Raw genomic sequence first — 14,542 nt, 5'->3', positions numbered from 1 at the left:
ATGTTGAAAACTATCTTTGCATATATTTTGTGTATATTATTAAAAAAAGAATCACAAGTTTTTTCGTTTCCCAGTGTATATAAAATTATGTTTTATACTATTCTGTAGTCTATTAAGGGTGCGACAATATTATGTCTAAAAACCATGCCTTAATTAAAAAATATTTTATTGCTAAAAAAAGCTCCCAAACTACTCTGCTATTACGAGGGATTTCAAAGTTACCAAATCTAATCTTCTCAATCTTCATCCTTTTTAACTCGGGGGCCTTCACCACTTTTGTATCCCTTCTTCTCCTTGACACTCTATTATATGATTGATATATTCTACATTGATAGATTGATTATTATGTTATTATTGATAATCTAGGTCCTTATGCTGTGCTCTTTCCATCTCTTTGAACATTATAGTTTCTTTTGCTGGACCCCCCTGAACACGAGTGTTCCCCAAGATTCTGGGCCTTTGCTTCATTGGATGATCTCAACAGTTCCCATGGGTTCACTTATTTCCATCAGAGCCCTCATTTACCCCAGAGCTCTAGACCTGGATGACCATCTCAAACTGAATGTCTCACAAGCATCTTTTTTTTTTTTTTTTAATTTTTTTTTTCTTAAACTCAACCTGTCCAAAACAAGACCCCTTTCCTTCCAAACCCTTCCCCTCTTCAGAACTTCCCTATTACTACTGAGGATACTGTCATCCTCCCAGTCTCCCAAGATTAAAGTCATTGTTAACTTCATCCCCTGTACCTAGACTGTTGCTAAAATCTTGCTGTTTCTATGTTCACAACATTTCTCATATACATCCCCTTCTCTCCCATCACGATCAAAACCTGACCTCGGGCCCTCATCATATCTCACCTGAACTACAAAGCCAGGTTTAAGAATGTGAAAATTCTTTTATTTTATTGATTTTATTTATATTTTGTTGAGTAAGATAAGTCCATCATATGTTATACCGTATACAGATTAGCAAGACAAAAAAAGTTCAATATGATCATTTAAAAACTATAAATAAATACATGTTAAAATTCAGGGACACAGGAGATCATTATACACTTTAACAACAATACTATATGATGATCAATTCTGATGGATGTGGCCCTCTTCAACAATGAGAGGATCCAAATCAGTTCCAATTGATCAGTGACGAACAGAACCAGCTACACCCAGCGAAAGAACACTGGGAAATGAGTGTGGACCACAATATAACATATGCACTCTGTTGTTGTTGGCTTGCATTTTTGTTTTTCTTCTCTCTCTTTTTCTAAATCCTATTTTTCTTGTGTAACAAGACAACTGTATAAATATGTGAAAATTCTTTTATTTTATTGATTTATATTTCGTTGAGTTTGTATATATTGTATTTAACATATACTTTAACATATTTAACATGTATGTTAAATGCCATCTAGGGCTGGGGGTGGAGGGAAGGAGGGGAAAACTTGAAACAGAAGTTTTTGCAAGGGTCAGTGATGAAAAATTAGCCATGCATATGTTTTGTATATAAAAAGCTATAATAAAAAAAAATTAGGGACATATGGTTTTCCCTCCCCACCCCCATTTCTCCTGTGTATTATAGGTTTAAGAAGCAAATTTAAAATTTCTCGTCATCTTTTGTTAGCCTATAACTTTTATGACCAACAGAATCTCCCAAGAGTTCCAATGATATGCAAGCAAATCAAAAGGTAAAATTTAAAACTGCACATCTTAATAGCTCAATAACCTAATTTACTTGGGTCAGACTGGTTCATAGAATATCTTATTATATACTATTTTAAAATGGATGTTAGGCTTTAATTGTTCTCTTCTACAATCAAGTCCTGCTCTCTCTTTTCTGATTCTCAAAATAGTTTGTCACTTTGATTTTTAAAACTTGGACAAAGCTCTAGCTGCCTCTAATCTTTCCTCCACCAATCCATCCTTCACTCAGCTCCAAGGTGCTTTTTCTGTGCGATACATGAGGAATACAAACAGGAGAGCATCCCAGACTGATTATCAGCTCTATCATGGGACAAAACCCCCAACAATCTCTTGAGTTTCTTTCATGGATCTCTGACCTACCTGCATAGTCAATGTCATAAAATGGAAAAGAAAAAAAATGATATCTTGAACTTTGTCTTGCATGACAACAACTGTGGACTTTAGTTAGTGTTAGAAAGAGTCAGCCATCCCTGAACAAGTGGGGACTCACCCTCTTGCTGGCTCCATTCCCTTCTGGTGAATGACTCCAGAATCCCCTGGATTTCTGTGTTGTTGTTGTTGTTGTTGTTGTTGTTGTTGTTGTTGTTGTTGTTGTGTGTGTGTGTGTGTGTGTGTGATATTTTAGTTTCTAAAGTCCTTCCACATCTACATTTTATCTTCAGATCACATTCAGTCATCTCATCCAGGCCCTTCACTTAAAGAATAAATGAATTTCATATTATTCTGACAGTAGTAACACATCAGCACTTTCTCACAAAAAGAAGAGAAAAACACAGATCTCCATCAGCAGAGGGTTAGGAGAGGGAGGTAGTGGCTTTTAAGTGCATGATGCATCTGTGCATACTCTCTGATCCAGCGGTATAACTACTGAGATCATAAAAGAGAGAAAAGGACCCACATGTGGAAAAATGTCATAGCAGCTTTTTTTGTATTGGCAAGGAGCTGGAAACTGAGTGGACGCCCGTCAGCTGGGGGATGACTGAATAAATTATGATATAGGTAATGGAATATTATTCTTTTGTAAGAAATTAATAACAAGCTGATTTTAGAAATGCCTGGAAAGATTTACTTGAACTGATGCTGAGTGAAATGAGCAGAACCAGGAGAACGTTGTACATAGTAAATGCAAGACTACGTGATGATCAGGTATGATAGAGTTGCTCTTCTCAGCAATGTAGTGATTCAAGACAATTCCAATAAACTTGGGGTGGAAATACTGTCCACATCCAGAAAGAGAGGGAGACAGACAGAGACAGAGAGAACTATAACTGTAATGTTTTAGAGTGAAAGTGTGAAAAGAGTGAGACAGACAGGGGGGGGGTGGAAGGAAAGGAGAAGAGAAAGAAAGAGAGAGGGAAGGTGGAAGAGAGAAAAGGTGGGAGAAAGAGAGAGAGAGAAAGGGAAGGAAGGAGGGGGGAGAGAGCAAGACAGAGATAGAGAGACAGAGGCAGAGAGAGAGGGAGGGAAAGGGAAGGAGCAGAGAAAGAAGGAGGAAGGGAGAGAGAAAAGATGGGAGAGGGAGAGAGAGAAAAGGAGGGAGAGGGGGAAGAAAGAAGGGAAGAGAGAGACAGAGACAGAAAGACAGAGACAGGGAGGAAAAGGGAGAGAGAAGAAAGAAAGAAGGAGGAAGGGAGAGAAAAAAGGTGGGAGAGAACGAGAGAGAAGGAGGGGGGAGAGAGAGAGACAGAGACAGAGAGAGATAGAGAGAGAGAAAGAGAGACAGAGACAGAGACAGAGAGAGAGAGAGAGAGAGAGAGAGAGAGAGAGAGAGAGAGAGAGAGAGAGAGAGAGAGAGAGAGAGCTTTTTATTTACAAAACATTTTCATGGGTAATTTTTAATCAAGTATCTTCTAAAAAGGGCTATTTATTGAGAAGGTATAGGAAGAACTGAGGCAAAGCATCCTCCCAAGGCAGGGAAGCACTTTCCTTCCCCCACTTTGGGTCCCCCCAGTGCCAGTCCCACAATGGAGCACCGGCCACATAACTAACTTCCTCACCACAGTCCCTTGTGAACGGAGCCTCCCTGACGGACAGAATCATGGATGGGGGCATTCTGGCTGCCAGGGAGACTCACTTATGGTCCCCCCCCCCCATTCCCCAGTGACCTGGATGTTTTCACACTTTCACTTTCTCCGGAGAGAGGAAAACTTTTCCTGAAGCAGGTAAAGCTCCCAGGGCTTTTTGCATTACCATACTCTGGTTTGGCTGATTCCGCAGGCACCCTTATCTGCAATAGTGCAACTGCTCCGATAAAGGGGCCGCATCATGGAGGACATCCCACCTCTTAAAACTTGTTCAGTGCTCCCATAACATAACGCACCTTTCTGCCCCTTGACACCTACCTTCCTGGTTCCAGTAGAGGTCACAAGCAACCTCCCAGACTCCCACGCTGGGAGTCTTCTCTCCATCTCTCATCCCCATACCCAAGCTCTCACCAAGACCCATAGACTTCCCTTCTGCAGCATTTCTCCAAACCGCCCCCTCCTCTCCTCTGACGCTGTCCGCACCCTGGGGTGGGCCCTTATCTGCTCATGCTGGGCTACTGTAGTATCTTGGGGGAGGGGGGATCTGCCCACCTAATCTTTCCCCGCCCCAGCCCATCCTCCATTCAGCCACTCAACAGATTCTCCTGAAGGGCAAGTCCCCCCATGTCAGTGCCCAATAAAGGCCAGGGGCGGCTTCTTGTTTCCAGCAGCAAATACAAAGTGCTCTGTTGGCATCCCAAGCCCCTTCCTTCTTACCTTCCTTTCTTCTCTGGGCACCCTCCGCTAATCCCTCACTCCCAGCCTCAGTGACTGGTCTTGCTCTTCCTCCCTTCCTTCGGTTTTTTCCCCACCCCCCAGTGCTCTAACATTCTCCCCATCATGGTTTCCCTGCTCCCAGCTAAACTCCTTCCTTTTAGAGGAAGTCGTTCTCTTTTTTTAAATTAAAGCTTTTTATTTACAAGACATATGCGTGCGTAATTTTTCAACACTGACCCTTGTAAAACTTTCTGTTCCAACTTTCCTCCTCCTTCCCCCCACCCCCTTCCCTAGCTGGCAGGGGATGTTAAATATGTTAAAGTATATGTTAAACCCAACCTATGTCTATGTATTTCTACAGTTCTCTTGCTGCACAAGAAAAATCAGATCAAGAAGGAACAAAAAAACTGAGAAAGAAAACAACATGCAAGCAAACAGAGAGAGTGAAAACGCTAGGCTGTGGTCCACAGTCAGCTCCCACAGTCCTCTCTGGGTGTAACTGATTCTCTTCATCACTGAGCAATTGGAACTGATCTGAATCATCTCATTGTTGAGAAGAGCCACGTCCATCAGAATTGATCATTGCATTTTATTGCTGTTGCCGGGTACAATGATCTCCTGCTCCTGCTCGTTTCCCTCAGCATCAGTTCCTGTCAGTCTCTCCAGGCCTCTCAGAAATCCTCCTGCTGGTCATTCCTTACAGAACAATAATATTCCATAACGTTCATATACCACAATTTACTCAGCCATTCTCCAATGGATGGGCATCCATCCGTTTCCGTTTCTGCCACTACAAACAGGGCTGCCACCAACATTTCTGCACACACAGGCCCCTTTCCTGAGGAAGTCTTTCTCAGTTCCAACACCTTCTCTTTGTCCCCTCCGTTGGGCCCTGACTACGGCTTGATTTGTGCACAGTGGGTTTGCATGTGGCCTCCCCCCTCAGACTGGGACTCCTGAGGACAGGAACTGTCTTTCCCCTCCTCATACACCCTGCATGGAACATGGTGTCTGGCACACAGCAGGTGCTTTATATCTGCTTATTGCCTGACACAGGCCATCAGATTCTCCTTCATGGGGCTGGCTGGTTTACTTTGTTTACAAGGGCCGGTTCTTGGGGGGGGTCAGGAGGGAGGGGGGATATTCAGAAGTGATGGATGCAAAAAAAAAAAAAAAAGGAGGAGGAGAATCCTGGGAGGACAAACCCACAGACCCATTTCTCAGCGTCATCTGCCTTCCAGAAACGCGGCCTGGAGAAACTGGTTTGCTTTCTCTGCAGATTTTCTCCTGCTCCTTGTATTTGCTTTAGACTTTGTCTAGTCCGTTTGTTTTGGCTTTTACACGCTGCACTCTGGCACGGCTAACAAGGACGTGGGCCCTCTCCAATGGCCAGGACACTGTCAGGGTGGCCCGAGGGAGCAAAACTCAGGAAAGCCCAGGGGGCGGCCGGCGCTCTGCTTCTGCCAGCGTCTGGATAGAAGTGCTGGCTCTGCTCCTCGTAGCCTGAGCAAAAAGACCCTGATGGGCCTCAGTTTCCTCATCTGTAAAGTGGGAGAATTAGATCAGATCTCTTACTGCTCTCATTCCCACAGGCCTCTGAAAGCCTGTCCTCTGACTGATTTCTGGGGCCTAGGGTGATTACTCCCTGCTTCAAATTAGATGGAGTTTTGATCAAGGACTAAGAGAACTCAACTCGCTGTAGGACTTGGGGCTAATTGCTTTCCTCCTCTGTGTCCGTAAAGAGAGTTTGGGAGCAGACGAGAGGACCCTTCCAGTCTCTCGCTGCAATGTGGTAGAATAGGAAGGTGCCTTGTCTTGGAATCACAAGATCTGGGTTTGAATTCGGCCTCCAATGTTAGCTGGGTGACTGGGGCAGGTCACTCTGATGCTCCGTGCCTCAGTTTCTCCTCTGAAAAAATGGGCACGATAACTCCCTGTTTCCCAGGGTGGTTGTGAGGATCCGCTGAGACAATGCTTGTAAAGCGCTGCCTTAAATCATTCTGTGACAAGAATGATCTACAGGAGTTTACAGAGTGCTTCAACGTTTGCCAGCACTTTACAACGATCCTCTCACTGGATGTTCACAGTTGGGGAAACTGAGGCAGGCAGAGACCTTCAGGTCCAGCACTTCCGCAGCGCCACCTAGCTGCTTGGCTGGGGTCACCAGCTGACAAGTGTGTGAAGGGAAGACGGGCTCCTCCCCACTCCAGGCTCAGCATTACTACTTGCCACAGCGCCACCTAGCGGCTTGGCTGGGGTCACCAGCTGACAAGTGTGTGAAGGGAAGCCGGGCTCCTCCCCACTCCAGGCTCAGCGTTACTACTTGCCACAGCGCCACCTAGCGGCTTGGCTGGGGTCACCAGCTGACAAGTGTGTGAAGGGAAGCCGGGCTCCTCCCCACTCCAGGCCCAGCGTTACTACTTGCCGCAGCGCCACCTAGCTGCTTGGCTGGGGTCACCAGCTGACAAGTGTGTGAAGGGAAGCCGGGCTCCTCCCCACTCCAGGCCCAGCGTTACTAGCCCCTGCAGCGCCACCTAGCTGCTTGGCTGGGGCCACCAGCTAACAAGTGTGTGAAGGGAAGCCGGGCTCCTCCCCACTCCAGGCCCAGCGTTACTAGCCTCTGCAGCGCCACCTAGCTGCCAGTAGTAGAACATAACCTTTCCAAGGGCTTTGTATGCCCAGAGTAGGACACAATACATGTTTACTGACTTGAATGAACAAATGGATCTGAATTGAGCTCAGAGCGGGATAAAGGAGGCTTGCTAGGAGTCGCTGTGACTGTAGGTGGGGGGAGGGTGAGAATGGTGATGACAAGGGTGGGGGGCAGCTGTCAGAATAGAGAAGATTGGGGGGGGCATTGGGTTCCACCTTTACGGATGAGGAATCCCCGGGAAGTGACCCCGCCTCGGGCCTTGACCCGAGACCTCTGACCCCAAGCCCGGGCTGTTCCCGGGTGCCAGGCTCCAAGAAGGTGCCCCTGTTCTTGCCGCCTTTGCCCAGACCCCTCCCCGGGGTGGCTCTCGCTGTGGGCAGCAGATGGGCATCACCTCCCCCCCCCCGGCCAGGGTCCGTCGCTGTTTACGTTCTGGGCTTTCCCAGGGCCCAGGGTTCCCACACGGGCATCTCTGAGAGAGATTCTGTCGGAGCTGTGCTGGGGAAAGGCGCCGCCCCATGCCCCGGCAGACTCCTCACCCAGAGTGGAGAAAAAAAGAGCTGGGGTCCGACGGCAGTCACCCCCTAACGTGTGGCCCCAGCAGTGTCCGGTTCCCACCGCTCTGTGCCTCGGTGGCGAGGGCAGCGCCTCCGGCCCTGGATGCAGGTCCTCGGGCTCTCTTCCGCTGCTCCTCCCACCGCTCCCTTGCTGGAGGCAGAGGCTCCCTGGGGAGATGCGCTTGGGTCTGGGAGCGGGACAGGCCCTGCCGGCCACGGCTCCTCCGAGGAGCTGCCTACAGACTGCAGACAGGGCCCAGGGGTCAGAGGCTGAGGTCTAGCCTTCCTCCAGCTCGCCCCGGGGAAGCAGCTCCTGGGAGAGGGGCTGGCCATCCCCGCCATGGCTGGAGTAATGGTGGTCTAGCTCCTTCAGAGAGGGTCAAAGGCTGCCCCAGAAAGAAAATCCTAGATAGTGGGCAAGTTTTGGGCAATAAGTCTTGTTGGGACCTAGAAAAGTGGAACTAGAGGCCCCCAATAAAATCTGAAGGAGCCTGAGGCAGAAGGGAGCTGGGAGTGGGGGGCAGGGGTGGGATTGTTCATTCCTTGCCTGACTGGACAGGAATCCCTTCTAACAAAACCCCCAACTCCGACTCCAGCCTTGTGGGTCCTCCTGCTGGGCCCTGCCCCCTGAGGACAGGCTTCTCCCCGCTGCCTTCCTGTTCTCACTTCCCCGGCCTCACTGAGGCTGCCCCCCCAATCCTGCTCCCCACTGCCCATCCAGGCTAGCACCGTGCCCCCGTGTGGCACTCTCCAGAATCCGCAGTCCCCCCCAGTGGCTGTTGTCTCCTGGCCTCGGGCACTGGGGGCCTCCAGCATTTGGGTATTTCCTCACACTCCCTAAGGGCAGCGAGGGGGTGCCACAGGGCACAGAGCACCAGGTCTGGAAGCAGGAAGACATCTTCCCAAGTTCAAAATCAGCCACACAGTCCCAGCTGTGTGACCCTGGACCAATCATTCTGCTTGTCTCAGTTTCCTCATCTGTAAAATGGGCTGGAGGTGGGGGCAAACCCCTCCAGTATCTCTGCCAAGGAAACCCCAAATGGGGCCACAAAGAGTGTGACAGAGTTGAAAACACCTGAACAAGAAATTCCCTAATCTCCCAACTCCTCAGTCTTCTTAAAGCTCATCATTCACTCCTGACATGTCTCTCCCGTTCCATCCAGGAGGTTCCTATAATCAATCTCACCACCATCAAGTTTGTTTGCTTTTTTTTTTAATGGAGCTAAACAGAGACGGCTTAATAAGCAGTGAAGTGGAAGAGGTGATCTGAAATCTGGCTTCATGCACTTCCTGAGCAACTCATTTAACTGCTGCCTGCCTCAGTTTCCACCTGTAAAATGCAAATAGCAGCATTGCCAGGGCTGTTGTGAGGATGTGCCAAATGAAACTTCATAAAGTGCTGCAAATGGGAACTGAATGTGGATCACAACACAGTATTTTCACCTTTTTTGTTGTTCGCTTGCATTTAGTTTTCTTATTTTTTTCCTTTTTGATTTGATTTTTCTTGTGCAGTGTGATATTTGTATAAATTTTGGACAAATTTGTACAAATATTGGATTTAACATATATTGGATCACTTGTCATTTAGGGGAAGGGAATTGAGGGAAGGGACGGAAAAAAATTAGAACACAAAGTAAAGGTGAACGTTGAAAATTATCTGTGTATATATTTTTGAAAACAAAAAGCTTTAATTAAAAAAAGATAAAGTGCTGTACAAATGCATGCTGTGATCAACTGCCACCTGACATCCCTCTCGTCAGACCGGCTCCCCTCACTGTTCCGGCTCTTGCTCTTCCTGACCTTTCCCAAACCTTCCCGGCAACTACCATCTGTCCCCTGTGTGGTCACTTTTCCAGGCCATTAACCTGACTCCGACTTCCCTAGCCTCCAGCCCTCTTGTCTCAACACCCGCCGTTTGTCCGACCTTGGCCCAGAGCTGTCCCTGCCATCTGCTCACGGGCCCAGAACCGGCTGACGGAGCACACTACCGCAGGTAGGCCATGAGGCGATTGCTCTCAGCGATCCTCCGAAGCTCGCCTCGTAGAAACCACTCTTCTCGGCTCTCCCCGGCTCTCCCGAAGCCTCTTCACAACTCCCTGCTCCCGAGGACCACCCCTTTCTATACAGAGAAAAGGGAAACTGTTCCCCAGGAAATTCCTCTTTTATCTTGCTCTTCACTTCAAAACTCCCTGACCTCCGCCCTCACATCCCCCTTCTCGCCTCTATACTCTGATAATCAGGTGGCCCTTCTCGCCAAGACAGATGGGGAGAGTTTGGAGAGACCTGGGGACAGCTATTGATTCCGTCCCTAACACGCCCAAATCTCCCCATCCTTAAAAATCTTCCCTACCCCTTACCAACCCTTGGCCTATCGTCCGCCATCTTGCCGCCCTTTCTCCAAGTCCCATAAAAAGACATCCTACCCATTCCCCTGCACTCTCTCCCTTCCCAATTCCTCTGCAATCTGGCTTCCAACCTCATTACTCAAGTCCAAGTGGTCTCTTCCACGTTACCGGTGATCTCCTACCCGTCCCACCCACCTGGCGTCTCCTCAGTCCACATCCTCGCCTACTCCTCGGCCACATTGCCCTCTGGGACTGTCCTTCCCTCCCCCAACATTTCCACGATGCCAATCTCCTGGTTTCTGCTCCCTCTCAGTCCCTTTGTGGACTCATCACCATTTTGTGGACATTTCCCTTCAGAGCCAGACTCTTCAAGGCCCTTTCATCTCCACTCTCCCTCTTGGTGATTTTGGCAGACTCATTTCTATACAAGTGACACCCAAACGAACAATTCTAGTCCCTCCCTTAAGGTCGGATGTACGGAGACATCCCAAATGTAGCAACTTCCAAACAAGACTTCCGGTGCTAGGTTCACAGCCATCACCTCCCTCTGAATGGCCCCTCTCTCAGGACCGTGCTGCCCCTTGGCCAGCTCCCGCCCTAACGGGCTTCGCCTCCACTGGCAGGTGGCCTGTCTGTGGTGGAGAGTATTCATCCCCCTCCCATTTCTCCTCAGGGACAGGTGAAGGTGCAAGCCAACCAGGTACCCAAGGCGCAAGAAAAAGGGGATTCTTACACTCATGAGATTAATAGTTTATTTGTTTTCTAAAATATGCATTTCAAAGAGACTTCAAAACTGAGCTTTTGACAATTTTTTGGCAACTCTTTAGCTTGTGGATGAATAATTATGATGGTAAGTTTTCATGACAGATACATCCATTCCTAGCAAATTATCGAGACTCATGGGAAATGTTCCGTGAATATAGAACCTGTGATCTCCTAAAGCAAAGAGCATAGCTAAGCGAGGACTACAATATTTTAGTTACACAAAATAAAGACTTTCTCCCCCCTTCCAGAACCCTCCCCCCCAAATAACGCCAGCACGGCTTCCTACACAGGAACACGTCAACTTACCTGGCAATGACCGACTCCTCGGGAAAATCTAGTTTTCCACTGATCACAGACAATTTTGGTACGTCACGTACAAGTGTACTCTATAACCGTTTACAAGGCGGAGCAAGTTTTTTTTTTTTTTTTTTTAAAACAGTGTTCTGCTACGAGAACCCCCAGAGGGACTTCTGCTTAATCTACAGCTGAAGTCCCAACTGATTCCAAAATAAAAGACTGCCGTCACGGACTCCAATGATCCTTCCTTCTGGAAGCATGATCTACTACAGTAGGGCGGAACTCTTAGGGATCCACCAAGCAGATTTAAATATGCCTTAATTTAACAGTTGTCAAGCAGTCTCAAAAAAAATCAGATCCACAGTTAAAAGTCTTTCGGCTAATTTTAAAACAGTAGACATGCTTTTTAGATTTTTCTGAATATCAAATTATATATACACATATACACTGAGACATGACAGGCTAATTAAAAGCTTCTTAATTAATTTTACAGTTGCATTTCCTGGAAAAGTTAACCTTCCGAACGAATCACTGATAAAACTGTTGATCAACTTGCAAAGAGTGGAGTCTGAAACGATTTTATAGAGGAAATAACTTTGAAATATTCTGAATTTTGAGTTCTACTTAAAGACTACTTTAGAAACTCACATCTAAATGCCAAAAACGCATCAAGAGCATTCACGATAAAAGAGGCAACGTATTTCCCGATCTTCCCGTGATCTACTACAGCACACGTCACCTACCCTATCTTGCTCCTGCTCTACAGCGGCACAATACGCATGGACACAGAGCCCTAAGCGACTTGAGAGCAGCGTGCAGAGAACGGTGTCATAATTTAAGTAGAAGCGAATAGAAAAATAAACAGGTATATTAAAAAAAAAGTCTAACTGTACAGAGCCTTGAAATAAAACAAATCTCAAAAATATCACTAAGAAAATGAACTGTAAGTTTTTAATTTGAGAAGCGGATGACACAGGAAAATAATCAGTTAAAACAAAAAAATATATAATCAGCTGAACCCACCATTTCATTGGAGGAAGAAAGGAGAGAAGGATGTGGGAAAGGTTATTCAGATTCATGATAAGAAAGCTAGCCAGGGAGAAAAGGACTCTGGGTATTTCTCGGTTGTACTGCCTTTCACACTCAGACCTGAAGATCTGCATTAGAAAGAGGGGCTCACGACCCCCAGTGACGTGACCGACCAGTCTGTCTCCAAGGGCAGACCCCTGCAGCCCAAAGCAACAGAACCATCATCCTGTGCACGAACATGAAAAGAAATAGGTACGTTCTCTGCACCAGGTGCACGACTGTCGGCACTGGTGCCCACGCACATCTGTCCAGGGCCCACAGTGAAAGCAGCACGTCTGGGGCGGCTCCTCCCGGGTCACTGGATCGCCTCTACGTAATTCGCTGGGTACAAGCCGACCTGCCCGTTGTCCAAGCGTCCTTTGCACCAGCCTTGTTCGTCTTCATCCTCGATTTTGGTCAGCTCGTCTCCTGGCAGAAACAAGGCAGAGACATTCTCCAATTGATAAATGGTCAAAGGATATGAACAGACAATTTTCAAAGGATGAAATTGAAACTATTACCACTCATATGAAAGAGTGTTCCAAATCATTATTTATCAGAGAAATGCAAATTAAGACAACTCGGAGATACCACTACACACCTGTCAGATTGGCTAAGATGACAGGAAAAAATAATGATGAATGTTGGAGGGGATGCAGGAAAACTGGGACACTAATGCACTGTTGGTGGAGTTGTGAACGAATCCAATCATTCTGGAGAGCAATCTGGAATTATGCCCCCAAAATTATCAAACTGTGCATACCCTTTGATCCAGCAGTGTTTCTATTGGGCTTATATCCCAAAGAAATACTAAAGAAGGGAAAGGGACCTGTATGTGCCAAAATGTTTGTAGCAGCCCTGTTTGTAGTGGCTAGAAACTGGAAAATGAATGGATGCCCATCCATTGGAGAATGGCTGGGTAAATTGTGGTATATGAATGTTATGGAATATTATTGTTCTGTAAGAAATGACCAGCAGGATGAATACAGAGAGGACTGGCGAGACTGACATGAACTGATGCTAAGTGAAATGAGCAGAACCAGGAGATCATTATACACTTCGACAACGATATTGTATGAGGACATACTTTGATGGAAGTGGATTTCTTTGACAAAGAGACCTGAGTTTCAATTGATAAATGATGGACAGAAGCAGCTACACCCAAAGAAAGAACACTGGGAAATGAATGTGAACTATCCGCATTTTTGTTTTTCTTCCTGGGTTATTTATACCTTCTGAATTCAATTCTCCCTGTGCAACAAGAAAACTGTTCGGTTCTGCAAACATATATTGTATCTAGGATATACTGTAACATATCCAACATATAAAGGACTGCTTGCCATCTAGGGGAGGGGGTGGAGGGAGGGAGGGGAAAAAAAATCGGAAAAGAAACGAGTGCAAGGGATAATGTTGTCAATATAAAGTAATCATTAAATAAAAATTTTTAAAAAAAAAAAGAAAAAAAAAAAAAGAAACAAGGCAGAGAAAGAGATCTGGGAAGTGAGTGCCCAAAATGCACTGGACAGGCGACAGAAGCAGGCCTCCGGGACAGCGAGGAGGGCATTGGGACTCCTACTTTATTATCTCATGGAGGGGAGGGGGGAAGTTGACGTTATTAGCCCTGTTTTTAAAGAAAATGACGCGAATGCAGGTTAAATAATTTGCTAAGATCGCCCAGCTCAAGGTTTAAGGCTGGACTTGAATTCAGGTGTTTTCCTGCGGGGAGGCTCAGCCCTGTAACCACTGAGCCACCAGATGCAGAAAAAACTGTTTAAAAAAAAAAAAAAAGGGCAGAGAGATGGCACAGTGGATAGAACACTGACTTGGATTTAGCAGGAAACAAGAGTTCACATCTGGTCTCAGACACTTAACACTTCTAGCCATGAGACCCTGGGCAAGTCATTTAACCCCAAATTGTCAAGAAACAAAAAACAAAAACAAAAAACACCCCACAACTTTGTATCAAATGGCTGATACAATCTGCTATCTGGTATATATAAAAAGCAATAATACAAATCTAGAAGAAAGAGACGGCCAGAAGATCCCAGTGTGGGGGAAAATAATTTTCCCAAATGGCAATAAATCAGCAGTAAAATCTATAAGCCTCGGCTCTGCCCAATCACGCCACAGGCCCTTGGCCAAGGAGATGGAAGTCAACCTACCGGCCTTAAAACTGAGCTCATCGTGTTCCTGGCCTTCGTAGTCGTAGAGGGCTCGCACCCGCACCTCGGTTGCAGAGCTGGCGTCTTCATCAAAGGGGTTGGAGTCCCCGTTCGCATCGGTGGAGGAGAAGGGATTATTGGCCTCCTCGTCGGACCACTCGGCTGGGTAACTCTGAGTTTTCTCGTAGCTGCTGACGCTGAAAAGAAACGTACGATACGACTTCTCATTCAAGGGCCGCCGGACCTGGGGCAAG

The 14,542-nt window shown here is 46.7% G+C and overlaps 1 protein-coding gene across 5 annotated transcripts in view; it reads right to left on the bottom strand.

Annotated features, from left to right (window-relative positions):
- Positions 1-10,734: 10,734 nt before the first annotated feature.
- PACSIN2 (protein kinase C and casein kinase substrate in neurons 2) overlaps positions 10,735-14,542 on the bottom strand; it is a 145,290-nt gene continuing 141,482 nt past the window's right edge. For all 5 annotated transcript variants that reach the window (XM_051962259.1, XM_051962261.1, XM_051962263.1 and 2 more), the window contains 2 exons: positions 14,289-14,485; positions 10,735-12,555 (listed from right to left, as the gene is read on the bottom strand). In XM_051962259.1, coding sequence (XP_051818219.1) covers positions 12,443-12,555; positions 14,289-14,485 — 310 coding nt within the window. In that variant the 3' untranslated portion in view covers positions 10,735-12,442. The remainder of the gene's footprint in view (positions 12,556-14,288; positions 14,486-14,542) is intronic.

This window comes from Antechinus flavipes, chromosome 5, assembly GCF_016432865.1.
Source record: "Antechinus flavipes isolate AdamAnt ecotype Samford, QLD, Australia chromosome 5, AdamAnt_v2, whole genome shotgun sequence".
NCBI classification, from domain to species: domain Eukaryota; kingdom Metazoa; phylum Chordata; class Mammalia; order Dasyuromorphia; family Dasyuridae; genus Antechinus; species Antechinus flavipes.
Note: the sequence above shows the minus strand (reverse complement) of the source record. Positions and strands in the feature narration are given on the sequence as shown.